The following is a 13,658-nucleotide window of genomic DNA, read 5'->3' as shown; positions in this document are numbered from 1 at the left end:
CCGAGCAGTGGTGGTGATTGGTGAGTGATGGTCGGGGAGATGAGAGATCAAGAGGCAACAGGTTACACCAAGACAGGCGGGCCGCCGGCCGATCTCAGAGAGGAGAGAGCGAGCTTCTCAGGCAAGAGAGATTACAGATGGGGTTTAACTCAAACGTTCAGTTTTTAACCCAAATTCCAAGTAACACAATGAAAACCGTGTCTAGTAAATTTTAATGAGTCAGAGTTTCTGCAACTCGAACTACTAAATCATTCAACTTTCATTTAAGCTCTATTTCGACTCGTTTAACAGACAAATCGAACTTTAAACTCGAGTCAAGTCAAGCATATGTTCGAGATCACTGAAGTTTGAGTTGAGTCAGTTGACCTGTCTAGATCAGCTTTAGAAAAAATTAACCAAATTAGGCAGGTTGAAATCGCGTTGGCATGGTCCAGATTCGGATTTCATCAATCGATTAAACATGTCAGAACAATTATTTTCCGCAAGTACCATCCATCAAAATGAATGCAACTACACGTAGCAGCAAAAGAAGAGATCTTTGGCGAGAAATTTTGGTGCTATGGACCACCAGAGGCAAACAGGTGCCCTGAGAAAGCGGCCCCGGCTTGTCCCAGTCGTTCACACGAGTATCCGGGGACCTCACCGCCGGCATGGCCTTCTTCTAGTTCAAGGATCTTCAACAATGGGGACGGTCGGCCGGTGGGGACATACGTTTGAAAATGTGTCTGCGTGGGAGAAAGGGTTCACAGAGTGGGGGATAATGGGTTTGGGGAGCGTTGATGAAATCTGAATATGGAATGAAGAGATATTCCACTTAGCAGCCCGAAGAACAAAAGGTTCACGAGCTTGGCGGGGTCCCACCATGAGCATGTCTGATGCAGACAAAAAGCCAGTCTAAATTTCTCCTGCTTTAGCTGGTGGTGGCTCTTCTCTTTCTTCTTCCTATTTTACCGCTTTTACTGCAGGTAATTGTCGTTGACATGCCATAGCAGTTGGCGTTTTGCAGGAACACCACAAGGGAGAAGAGAATTTTAAGAGAACATGGAAGGGTGAAGGAGAAGTAAAGGGGAGAGAAAAAAGAAGCAGCAGGACTAGTGCGTCTAGGGAGAGGTAGATTCCTTGCTGCTGCTGCTGCTGTTGCTCCACCGCCACATCCTGAAACGGCGCTCTCTCTTGGGGAGTGCTGCAACATCAAGTACTGAAACTCTCTCTCTCTCTCTCTCACGTGATCAATCCACGGTAGGAGGAAGAAACTGAGGGGAAACGAAAAGGTGGGAGGGAGTCAATCGAGGAGCCGATCATAGATGCATGTGCTTCAAATCGATCTCTGTAAGTAAGAGGATCCGTCTTTCGTGGTTGATGCTACGAATGAATAAAGAATATAAAAAAAGGGGAGTTTATTCTTCGCTTTCTTTCTGATTCATTTATGAAGCATCGGGCCTTCTCACCTTTTTCGTCTTCAGGCGATGTGAGATCTGGTGGACGATAGGAGAAGAAGAACTTGCACAGAGAGACAGAGAGAAAGAGGGAGGGAAGGAGGGAGAGAGAGGGAGGCCATGGAGAAATACGAAGTAGTGAAGGAGATAGGAGCGGGGAACTTCGGGGTCGCCAGGCTGTTCAGGAACAAGCAGACTAAGGAGCTCGTCGCCATTAAGTTCATCGAAAGGGGTCACAGGGTAGGTCCCCCTAGATCTATTGGTTCTTCCTCCTCTCCTCTGTTTCCTCTATTTTTTCCTTCTTTGGCTAATTTCTAGAAACAATATGTCGTCCCATCTTCTAATTTGTTGGCAACGAAATTGCAGATCGATGAGAATGTGGCGAGGGAGATCATAAATCACCGGTCGCTCCGCCATCCCAACATAATCAGGTTCAAAGAGGTTGGTTCGATTGAATCTCTCCTAGAAATATCTCTCTCCTCCATGTTATAGACTCTAGACTATTTCCTTCAACTTCCTTTTCTTCTGATTGTTTCCTTCTTAATTTTATCTTCAACCCCAGAAAGAATTGCTTAAGCCAGTGATCGAATGTACCAGATGCTAAATTTTTGCAATTTTGGGTTTATGGGAGCAGGTGGTGTTAACTCCAACTCATCTTGGGATTGTGATGGAGTATGCTGCGGGTGGAGAGCTCTTCGAGCGCATCTGCAACGCTGGGCGTTTCAGCGAAGATGAGGTTTCTGCTTTGATTCGTTCAATATCAATCCATTCTTGTATAGATTGTCCAATTCTACAAAATTTTTTGCTGGCTTTTGGTTCCTCCCCTCAATTCCGTCTTCTTTGGTGGATTTCGTTCAGGCAAGGTATTTCTTTCAGCAGCTTATTTCAGGAGTGAGCTATTGCCATTCCATGGTAAGTAAGGTTTTCTCTTTTTTGCTCAGTTTCCCCAATCTTTTCTTCAAAATTTCATTCAGCAGATCGGAGGTATCAATAATTTGACTTCATTTTGACGGTTTTGATCAATTGGCAGCAAATCTGTCATCGTGATTTAAAGCTGGAGAACACTCTCTTGGACGGTAGCCCTGCACCTCGCCTCAAGATTTGCGATTTCGGGTACTCCAAGGTCCTATCTCACCCTTCTTCCTGCAATTACAGTTCATTCCTTTTACCATACTTTTATACGTAACCTCTCTCTCTCTCTCTCTCTCTCTCTCTCTCTCTCTCTGTACCCTTCTTTCTGCAAGTCGAAATTCATTCCTTCCTCCATACTTTTATATGCCGCTGGTGTTTCTCTTTCTGCTGAGGAATTTCTAAAGCTTTTTTACTTTCCTGACTTCTGGTTTGGAAAATGAACTTGCGCAGTCGTCTTTGCTCCACTCAAGGCCTAAATCTACGGTCGGAACTCCTGCTTACATAGCACCGGAAGTTCTTTCACGACGAGAATACGATGGAAAGGTACTAAGCAGAAACAGAGTAGTTCTAACCCTTCTTCTTTTCCTTTCACTCTGGAGCTTCCTTCGAAGATACTGGTATGTTTATAAGTAGCGGTTTCAGTTTAGGCCACAAACGCAGAGAGGTGGAGACTTTTGAGATCTTATATTCTTCAGAATCATAGCTACATGTCCACAACCCATTGCATATACACGGTGTATCTGTTAGCTTATTATCTGTTCAAAACTGATGATTTGTTGAAACAATCTCTCCCAGTTTTATTTGAAGCCAGTTTAGAAAATGAGACTGTAGACATAGTACCAACCCTTTTTTCATTTTTGATGACCATTTACTGTTGCTTCTCTTTGGTTTTCTGTTTTCTTGATTGGCGAGTGGGGGTTAAGCAAACTCCTGCCGGATCCTCAAGTAGAATTTTCTGGTCAATTTTTGCTTGAGAATTACAAAGGAACTTTTCAGATGATTAAATCATCACTTGTATTGTTGTTTATCAACTTGGATGGGGTATACAGATGGCTGATGTTTGGTCCTGTGGCGTGACGCTTTACGTTATGCTGGTCGGAGCTTACCCCTTCGAAGATCCAGAGGACCCCAAGAATTTCAGGAAGACAATCGGAGTAAGTTCCTTCTTCGAACAGAGTTTCCAATTCTCTACAATATCTCCCTCGGAAAGTGTCTCTGACTGTCTTCGGAGTCTGAATGCCTCTGCAGCGCATCATGAATGTACAGTATAAGATCCCAGATTACGTCCACATCTCTCAGGATTGCAGGCAGCTTCTCTCAAGGATATTCGTAGCGAATCCTGCCAGGGTATCCGTCTTCTCTTGGCATGTTGATAAGGATGCTTCTCTTTTGGCTCCTCTTTTTCTCTAATGACAATGGCATGGTGAAAGAGGGACTTTGTTTTATGATTCTTGCAGAGGATTGCAATCAGGGAGATCAAAACTCATCCTTGGTTTCTAAGGAACCTGCCTAGAGAGCTCACTGAGGCAGCACAGGCTGTGTACTACCAACGTGGCAACCCCAACTTATATCCCCAGAGTGTAGAGGATATCATGAAGATTGTAGGTGAGGCGAGAACACCCCCTCCTTCTTCACGGCCTATCCCCGGGTTCGGGTGGGGAGCCGTGGAAGAAGAAGAAGAGGACGAAGAAGAAGCAGAAGAAGGAGATGAGGCCAAGGGAGAGGAGAAGCAAGGTAAGAAGGAGGAGGAATGCGACGAGGAGGATGAGGAGGATGAGTACGATAAGAACGTCAAGGAGGCACAGAAGAGCTGCAATGTCAAAGTTACCTGAAGCACAGAGACACTGTGCTTCACCTTCTTACACTGGTATATGAGTGCAAATAACTTCTTGAGTTGTATGGTTTCTTTTTTCTCGATGCTACGTTCTTGGGTGAATATGCCGTCTATGATGAGGAGGAGGAAAGAACAAACATGGGAGGTTGAGTTGTAAAATATATTTTACTCCGACGGCAGCAGGGTGGCGTAGATGTCTATTGTGTGTTTGGGAACCAAAATTTTAATCTTGTTTGCAATGGAAAGCTGGTTTTGCTTCTCTCTCCCACATTTCAATGCGAGGAGAAGAATGCCTCGGATAGAACATATGAGACGTTCTCTTCCCATCTTTCTGAGACATTTTAAGTTGTGTTTGGATGAAACCTTTAAAAAACAACATTTTGTGAAAATCAAGTTTAGTGACAACTTAGTTTTTTTAATCAGTTCTTAAATCATGGTTTGTGTGATTGGGCGACAAGATAAAATGACATTTGCTTAGAATAATCTAGAGGAGCCAGGTTGTTCACTCTCTTTTAATAGCGGCATCTTGTCATAATTGGTTTTTTCATAAACCTAGTTTCAGCGGCATCCTCAATTCATAGAACACTTTTGAAGGTGTTTCATGAATCTGCCCCAATCTTTTAAACATATTCATAAAGTCATTACATACTATTTTATTTATCAATGAGTCATTAAGAGCGGTTTGGTATATGAAATATTTTGTGAGTGTTCTCCCTTAAAGATTAAGGTATATCTAGAGAGACACTTAGGTCTACTGTTTTATGAATTTACTCCAATGTTTGGGGTGAAATACTTTGTGAGCGTTCCAATTGCCAAATGACCCCCTAAGAGACAATCGACAATGGGAATAGTTTGTTATTGTTTCATGAATCCGCTTCAAAGTATTTTATGAATCTGTCTCAATTTGTATGACATATGCATGGAATGCATGGTTATATTTGTCCATCTATGTGATATTTTGATAACAAAACTGTTATATGAATCTACCCAAAACAAATTGAGACGGATTCATATAACACTTTTTAGTGTGTTCCATGTATCTGTTCCAATTTTTGGGGCATATTTATGAAATAGTTATGCATTGTTTTGTTTGACATTAGAAACAACATGTGAATGTGGCAAGAATCTGCCTCAAAATTGAGATAGATTCATGAGACACTTGTTCGTTCATGTGATCTATGAATCTACCCTAATTTAGAGCAGGTTTACTAAACACTCACGCTTTATTCCTAGTGCTAAACGGTCTCTTAAAGTGCAACAAAGAAGTTTAAGCTTTTAGATGAAGTGTTTTTTTTCTTTTTAACATGATTTGAAGTCTTGGATCATGTTTGGATTTAGAACGGAAAGAAGGTGGAGAGTTATGGTGTTCGGGAATGTTCTTTTTTGATCTTACGGCGTTACTTTTATGTCCTATTGAACAATCATTGGTGGTTGAGCGAAAGAGATATTCTGCAGAAGGGCTACAGTTTGGCCCACCTGCTTTCTTTTTCTTAGTCACAAACCAACCATGTTAGTGCAGATATTTGTGATGGCAAGTTCTGATTTCTCTCTTCCAAGTTGGAAAATGAAAGAGGACCACCTTTTTCTTTTTGTCTTTGGATGGCGGAGTTGAGTTTGGTAGACTTGTAGCAAGCTTTGAACTGGCCGATTCGATTGGAATCCACCTCTTTCGGGTCGATACGAGGTCCGATTACTTTAAAGTGTGACAATTGGCATGGTTTGTTCTTGATTGTGAATTTTTTATTTTCACTTTCATTTTTTCTATTTGACTTGTTACTTGGAAATATATATTTTGTATTTTATTTGTTTTAGAAAAGATTTTAGGGGTGACACCCTAAACTAAGTTTTTGATGTAAAACCTGGTTTTGCCTAGATTTTCAATGCAAAAGCTAGTTTTGTCTTTAAAACCAAGTTTTTGGAGTGTTTGGGTGCCATCCGAGAAGGACAACTCAGTTTTAACAAAAAGTGGTTTCGTAAAAAGAAGTGAAAAGCCCTACTCTCGTTGTGTTATTCATAAAAAAAACTAGTTATGATAGTGGCGGAGCCGGAAATTTCTATCTAAGGGGCACTGTTACTGTAAATTTCAAATTTGAAAGAACAGTCATATATAAAAAAGTGAAAGTTAATGAAGTTCATGTGTATAAATAAAGCAATTTATATAGAATGGTGTGGCCATTTGCCCACTGCAGCCACAAAGTGGCTTCGCCATTGGGTTATAGTCACAAATAATGTTTTGGACGGTGATTTTTTTTCTTGCGTATAATACAACAAGTTTGAAAAAAATGAAAATATATGGTAAATTTAAAAAAAACTAAAAATAGAGAGAAAATAAAATAAGTGAAAAATTAATAACACAAACATCAAAAGATAAGTAGATTTGCAACAAATAAAAATAGAAAATAAAAAAACTATTTGGCATTAAAAAATGAAAAAATGCAAAAAAGTTTAAAACGTGTTTTTTTAGTTTTTAACATTTAAAAAACAAACGTGCTTTTTTATGTTTTAAACGGTAATTTAATTTATCACGTTTTTTTCATAATTTTTTTGAAAAAAACGTGAAAAATTAATAACACAAACATCAAAAGATAAGTAGATTTGCAACAAATAAAAAATAGAAAATAAAAAAACTATTTGGCATTAAAAAATGAAAAAAATGCAAAAAAGTTTAAAACGTGTTTTTTTAGTTTTTAACATTTAAAAAACAAACGTGCTTTTTTATGTTTTAAACGGTAATTTAATTTATCACGTTTTTTTCATAATTTTTTTTGAAAAAAACGCGTTTTTTATGTCACTTTTAACACTGTATCACTTGGTATAAAAACTTAGGGTGTCATCCAAACGCAAGAAGAACATTTTTCTGGCCGAATCAATGTTGACAACCTTCCTCATCTCAGTTTTTGCTAGGTCGACAAGGAGAGTAATGTTGAAATCAGGACCACATTTGTATGAATGCAGTCGTTAAATCTTGGTTGTAGACATGAATCTTTCGCTTGATGCAAGAGGGAGACGTCTCCACCTGTTCATAGATTGAGAATTTGAGATGGAACTCTTCTCCTAGAGAACCATCTTATTAAAACTTGGGTCGTCGTTCTCGTGTATTAATTCCTTTTGGACAATAATCAACATCAACACATATTCGGCTAGAGGATCTAGAGATGATGGACCTCACTGAGCTCCATTAATTCAGGGATGTCGACGTTTGGAATATCTTCATGCCTGCACCAAACATGCAAGTTACTTTCCTCATCTCAGTTTTTGTTTTCCGAGTCTTTCTTGAAGACCTTTCATGGGTAGTTCTCTTTTACCACTTTCTATACATAAGAACAGGTTTTGGTTAAGTAAAACTAAAACCCTCTGCTCGTAATGAGCATGAACGTTTGATTTTTGATGTTTTGTTGTCCTTTTTAGAGCATTTAATTTGGAATTTAACCACACTGACATAACGAAAGTTGTTTTATTGGTAGGAATTTCAACTTTTGCAACTTGAGCATTTGAGAAATCTAAGAATCAATCGGTAACAACTGTTTATGTTTTGAGGTCTTACGAGAAGACCACGTTTCGGGAAATTTTCAAAACCAAAGTTTTCAAGTTTTCTCTTTATTTCTCGAGTCTCTAGAGAAAAATTGGAAAGAATGAAAATTATACCTACCTTTTTTATGTTTGTAGTTCACACTGCTTGTAGTTCACACTTTTACCATAACACCACAGTACCAATAAGCTGCTGGATTGTGGCCCCTTAATCAACATAACTAACATGCATTTTTTTAGAAACCCGTGACAAACAAAAAAAAAATTGAGAGAGAATATTCTGCCCAAAGGTCACACCAAAATTAATTTAGTGACTGTATTATACATACCCACATCCATTGTTGCAGATTTTATGAGGGTAAGCGGAAAAAGAAAAATGAATCACCAAGAAAATTGTTAGTAACTAAGATATTGTTTGGTAGTAGGAATATTCTGTGAGGTAGCATTTGGTAGCACAAAGATTAAAATCCTGGAATTAGCTTAACAGAGATTTAATCCCCATCCCAGAAGTCGGACGTGTTTGGTTGATGAAGATTTTAATCCCAAGAAATTCCATTCTGATGTTTGTTGACATTATGGAAAAAAATGTTCGACGTTGGTATTTTATATGGCTGGTGATGAGATTCGAGATGAACCAAAATTGAATAATGGTCTTGAGTTGAATAAGGACAAATGTGATGAGAGATTAACTAGCGCCCAAGTTTCAAGGTAGAATAGGAACAAAAAAATTCAAAGAAGGAAGAAATCGGACAATGGCAACAGACAAAAGCCTCGAACTCTCATACATGATCCAAACAGAAGCTCAAACCCTCACGACACAGGCTTCACCAACTCCAAACCAAGACAGAGACATGAAAACACTGAAAAATAGCTGTTAATGAGACATCAAAAATGGGAGACGGAGAAGACCTGGAGTGGATGGTCTTGTGATGGCTGCGGCAGAATAGTAGCTACTTGTTGCAGCAGACGATGATGTTAAGACAAAAGAGGGAGGGAGGGATAGAGAGAAAGACGTAAAGATGGCCTGAGGCACTGGGGCTGATGGCGGATGGTGATGTACTTGCACTGTCGATGGTTGCTGCAGTGAACAAGGACAACGTGAGCTCAGTGGTAGCTGCAGTGAACAGCGACGATGCGAGAGAGGCGAGAGAGAGAGAGACACAATGTGTGTGTATGAGGAAGAGAAAAAAAAAAAGAGGGAGAGTGTACACCAGAGCTCATAAAACGGAAATACATAACAAAATTTAGAGGCAATGAGTCCCTAACTACAAGAACAAACTAACAAAATAAAATGAAAAGAACAAATTATACAAAATAACAGCACAATAAAACAAAATAAGAGGGGTGGGGAGAAAGTGGATAAACGGAGTGGCAGAGTTACTGAATAGCAAACGAAGGACAGCATCATAGCCGAATAGCAAAGTGTATATCTCCATGCAAAAGAAGTGCCATAGAATCCAGTAAAAAGAAAGTGTCCCTAAAGACCCTGTTGTTGCGCTCCTCCCAAATGCGCCACCAAGAAGATATAAGTCACAACCTCCAGACACGACCACAGAAAAAGAGAGCTAAAAAATTTTAACTTAATTTTACAACAGGTTGGGTGTTGGGTTAAAAGGCAGTGGCCTAAGTATGGTGTGGGCACTGCAGATTGCTAGACTTTAAGTCTACCATTATCATAGTAAAACTTTTATAAAGGTTTAGTCAATCCAAGGTGTGGTGTACTTCAAACAAAAAAAAAAAAAAAACTTTCGTGGATGTTGACCGCCCCCGCCCTTTTAAGAGATTCAAATGCATGCAAACAAACCCTAAATTTGCCTATGATATCAATCATTTTTCGAAAAAACATAGATGGGGATCCCACTTTAAGAGTGAAATCTCCGCTGTGTTCTATGAATTTGTCTGATATATTCATAAAGCATACGAAAGTGTTTTTAATCTTTTAAAAATACACCCACCAACTACTCCAACGTCCAAAAGATGAGTGAAGTCAATGCCCAGCTTCGAAGAGATGGGCTCCATTAAAAATCAATCGGCGTCTCTATTTAGGTTCCCCAGTTAGCTGGAATTAATTGCGATTGCGCCGTTAATGAAAGTTGAATAAGAAGGTCTCACTGTTTGTCGTGGAGGGGAGACGTCAATTCTTTGTCCCAGTAAACCGACGGGAATATTCACACCAATTAATGCAGTTATGAGCGTCAGTCAAAAGCTCGTAAGAGTTTCCTTTTAAACCTTCGGGCAATGAAAAAGATGAAGGGAATCATCCACCCTCGGTTGGCATACTCTCAAGCAAGAAAAAGCAAAAAAGAACCGCTTTAGTCAAATCAGTTTTAAAAGGAGATTGGATGAAACCCATCAACTCATGTACCAAAACGGGTATCAGTATCACAATGCTCTTTTCAAAAACCTGAAGAAAACTCATTGTGTGACTGTCAATGTGTGACTGTCAAATGTCAAAGCTTTACTTCAAGGGACATAGCTTAACTGGTCAGGTTAAAAGCCTTTATAAAGTAGGTCTCTAGTTTGATTTTCATGAGCGTCTTGTGTCTTAAGGTGACAGGGCGCGACATCCAAGTTAAAGAGTGCACCGTTCTATCACTAACACCGACGCAACTCAAGACCCCAAAGGCAGGAGGAATGAGGGGCCTTCGGGTCTCGCTTCGGGTGGTGGGATGACCCTCTCGCTCACCCAAAACAGTCCACTCCAGCTCCCTTTACAATGATCCAAGCAGGTGTGGGCAATTGCCCGTACAAGCCCACAAAAAGTGAATGCGGATGGCCGCCAACACATGTCTAATAAGACACGCGCCTTGCATGCAATACTCATTTGGACAGGAGACAATTAACTAAACCACTTAAATTTGTGTGAAAGATCATTTTAACAAAATGTGAACAACCAATCAGTTCATGAATACTGATTTAATATAAACCATGTTTTATAAAGCTTTTTGCTTGTTATTCCATGTCATAGGTATATTTTTGTCTTATTTCAGATTTTACAATCTTACTGATAACATGAGTAGGCATTAGGCAAGTAACTGTTATATACCCAATTTTATAAGTTTATAACCATATAAACATATAAACATATAACAGCAGTTTACAATACTTGTGATGCCTGCCATTGTGCAACCCTCTCTCTCTCTCTCTCTCTCTCTCTCTCTATATATATATATATATATATATATATATATATATAGAGAGAGAGAGAGAGAGAGAGACATTTATAGATTTCTCCATACAGCCGGGCTTGGTTTGAGAAATCTTCTAGCCTATAACAGCATATGGCCCAATGCATGCATCAGATATAGTAAGTTTAATCACATACACCTGGTGCATTGCATCGGGCAGTCATGATTAGACAAAGTCTAACAACAGAAAGGTTTCAGCTTAGCGCTTTGATCTTGGGAGATCAATATATATATATATAACGGAATCAGCCCGATGCATCCACCTGAAAGTGGCACGATCTTCAGAAGTGGCTTGGCCTTCAAACATAACTCTGCCGTTCTTTCTTCAGGTGGTGTGGGCCTCAAAATTTTTCCACTCACAAATTTGGAAAATAAACGAATAAACTAGGTTCTCAATCTACATTCAAGCTTACTAAGGAATTGTCATTTTGTCCTCTGCAACTAGGTGTTTAACTTAGTCTTTTCACTAAGAACACCATTGAGAAAGAATCCAGTTGGTAAGCAGCCATTTATGCGGCACGGTGGTCGGCTTCTCGGTGGAACTGAATGTTTTTGTATAGTCTACACCAGTTCCTTGAAGAAAACCCCTAGCTCCTAATCGAGCTAAGTATCAAGCTATGGACCCATCAGCGTGCCATTCTGTTTTAGATATCCACTTAATGTCTATAATATTATAGTCAAGTTTGCTTGGCACTAAACCCCATGTTCGATTTTGATATGAACAAAGAAAGTCATATTTGAGTCCGAATTCTTACAATCCAATCAGATTTTCACATTAATATCCGAATCTGATCTGAATTTTGAGCCTAATTTGGCCTAATTTTCAAAATATAAGAACCTTAGATGTAGGACATTTGCTTAAAGATAAATCCTATCTGAATCTCATCAGATATTTATGTGCATCTGAATCCTAATCCAAATGTCATTTCTTAAATCTGAACGCAATTTGAATTATATATATATATATATATATCCGATCTTTTTTGAACAGTTCGGTCGGATATCTGGTCTTCGGATATATTGACATCCCTGCTCATCTCCGATCCTGTTGTTTGTGTACGTTCGCTTCTCATCTCAAGCTTTGGTTCCTTTGCTGCTCATCTCTCGCTCTAAATCTCTCTAAGGCATTGACACTACAATGTTGATATCTATTTGTTTTTCATTTAGTTTGTCATCTCAGATTAGTTTCAGGAGATACCATGAACATATCTAGTCGTTGGTTATCAAACCCTATGCGCACACCTAAAGAAGACAGTTTTTATTGATTCATATAATGCTTTGAATGTAAATGTTACGTCTCTTATAAGACATATTGTAAAAAAAAAAAAAAAGCGAAAAATATTTAAAATGAATAGTGTGAAAACTGAAACCCAGTCTAAAAGTCTAATATTTAACAAGTCTGCAACTTATTGATGCCGTTATATGTGCGTCGTGAGCAGGAAACAGAAATTGAATGTGAAGTTGCCAAGTTGAAAACATTAAATAAAATCTTAAGGCTTGCCGTATTATTATCTTAAAGTTTCTTTGGGTCGTTTTCATAAAGGTAGGTGGTTATCAGAAAAATGTCAAGTAAAAAGGAAAAGGCAAAGGAAAGATTAACAGCGAACAATTATCTAAAACCTTAAACGAAAAATAAGTAAAAGATTATCTTAAAAAGTTTTTTTCGGTTGTTTGCATGGGTAAGTTTTCTATATCCTAAACCCTACAAATTTTGAACGACTGTTATCGTTTGATTAATTAAGACTTTCTTGTTCCAAGTTGCAAACAATTATTTGCTTAATTATCGCTTCTTTCAACAAAATCTTTTGGGTTGCCTAAAATTCCTTTCCGGATTCATAGTTTTCAAAATATAAAATGATTCTACTGCAAATGCAACTTTTTATATGATCTTTCCATAAACAGATTTTATTAACATTTCTTCTACCAAGAGACCAGGGGCGGAGCTAAGATTTTTTTTAAGGGCAAGAGTTCAACCTTTGGATCTGAATGTGGTCAAACTGAATTTGAATTCAAACAATACATGACACAACTAAATTTTTTTTATTTTTTCAATGTAATTTTTTTTTTCAATTGGCTGGGTGGGGCTATGGCCCAAATGGCCCTCCCCCTCCCTCCGTCCCTCGAGGGACTCTATCACGCTATGACCACAAGATTACCACATTTCATGAAATCTCGTGGGCCGTAAAGGCTCAGCGGAGCTAAGATTTTTTTTAGGGGCAAGAGTTTAACATTTGGATCTGGATATGGTCAAACTGAATTTGAATTCAAACAATACATGACACAACTAAAAATTTTAAATTTTTTCAATGTACTTTTTTTTTTCAATTGGCTGGGGTGGGGCCATAGCCCAGATGGCCCTCCCCCTCCCTCCGCCCCTCAAGGGACTCTATCACGCTATGACCACAAGATTACCACATTTCATGAAATCTCGTGGGCCGTAAACGCTCAGCAAGTATCCAGATTTCTTAAACGCTAACCTTCTTATAGAACCAAAGAATGAAATTTGGAAGAAGTCAATTTGTTTAATTAGGGGTTTTTTTTATATAATGTTTGCTTAGGGAAGTTGCCTTTCAATAAAACTTCTAAAGTCATACCCTCATGCTTTTAATGTTATCGTTTGCTTTGGGTTTGGAGGCATATCCTAGTATATCCTTCAACTCAAGTGTCGTGCTCGCCATCATTTAACGCACCAAAGTAAGACATGACTCCTACCGTCTGAAGTAACCTTATACAAATTCTTTTTCAAGAAAGAGGGGCAAG

At 38.8% G+C, this 13,658-nt stretch overlaps 1 protein-coding gene across 1 annotated transcript; it reads left to right on the top strand.

Moving 5' to 3' along the window:
- The first annotated feature begins 974 nt into the window (after positions 1-974).
- Positions 975-4,441, top strand: LOC116265216 (serine/threonine-protein kinase SAPK7-like). Its single transcript, XM_031645777.2, has 10 exons — positions 975-1,329; positions 1,464-1,676; positions 1,803-1,877; positions 2,071-2,172; positions 2,295-2,348; positions 2,467-2,559; positions 2,799-2,891; positions 3,398-3,502; positions 3,597-3,695; positions 3,806-4,441. Exons 2-10 carry the CDS (start codon positions 1,557-1,559, stop codon positions 4,178-4,180), a joined length of 1,116 nt encoding a protein of 371 aa, XP_031501637.1. The 5' UTR covers positions 975-1,329; positions 1,464-1,556; the 3' UTR covers positions 4,181-4,441.
- The last annotated feature ends 9,217 nt before the right edge of the window (positions 4,442-13,658 follow it).

Source organism: Nymphaea colorata, chromosome 1, assembly GCF_008831285.2.
Source record: "Nymphaea colorata isolate Beijing-Zhang1983 chromosome 1, ASM883128v2, whole genome shotgun sequence".
In the NCBI taxonomy this organism is placed as follows: domain Eukaryota; kingdom Viridiplantae; phylum Streptophyta; class Magnoliopsida; order Nymphaeales; family Nymphaeaceae; genus Nymphaea; species Nymphaea colorata.
Note: the sequence above shows the minus strand (reverse complement) of the source record. Positions and strands in the feature narration are given on the sequence as shown.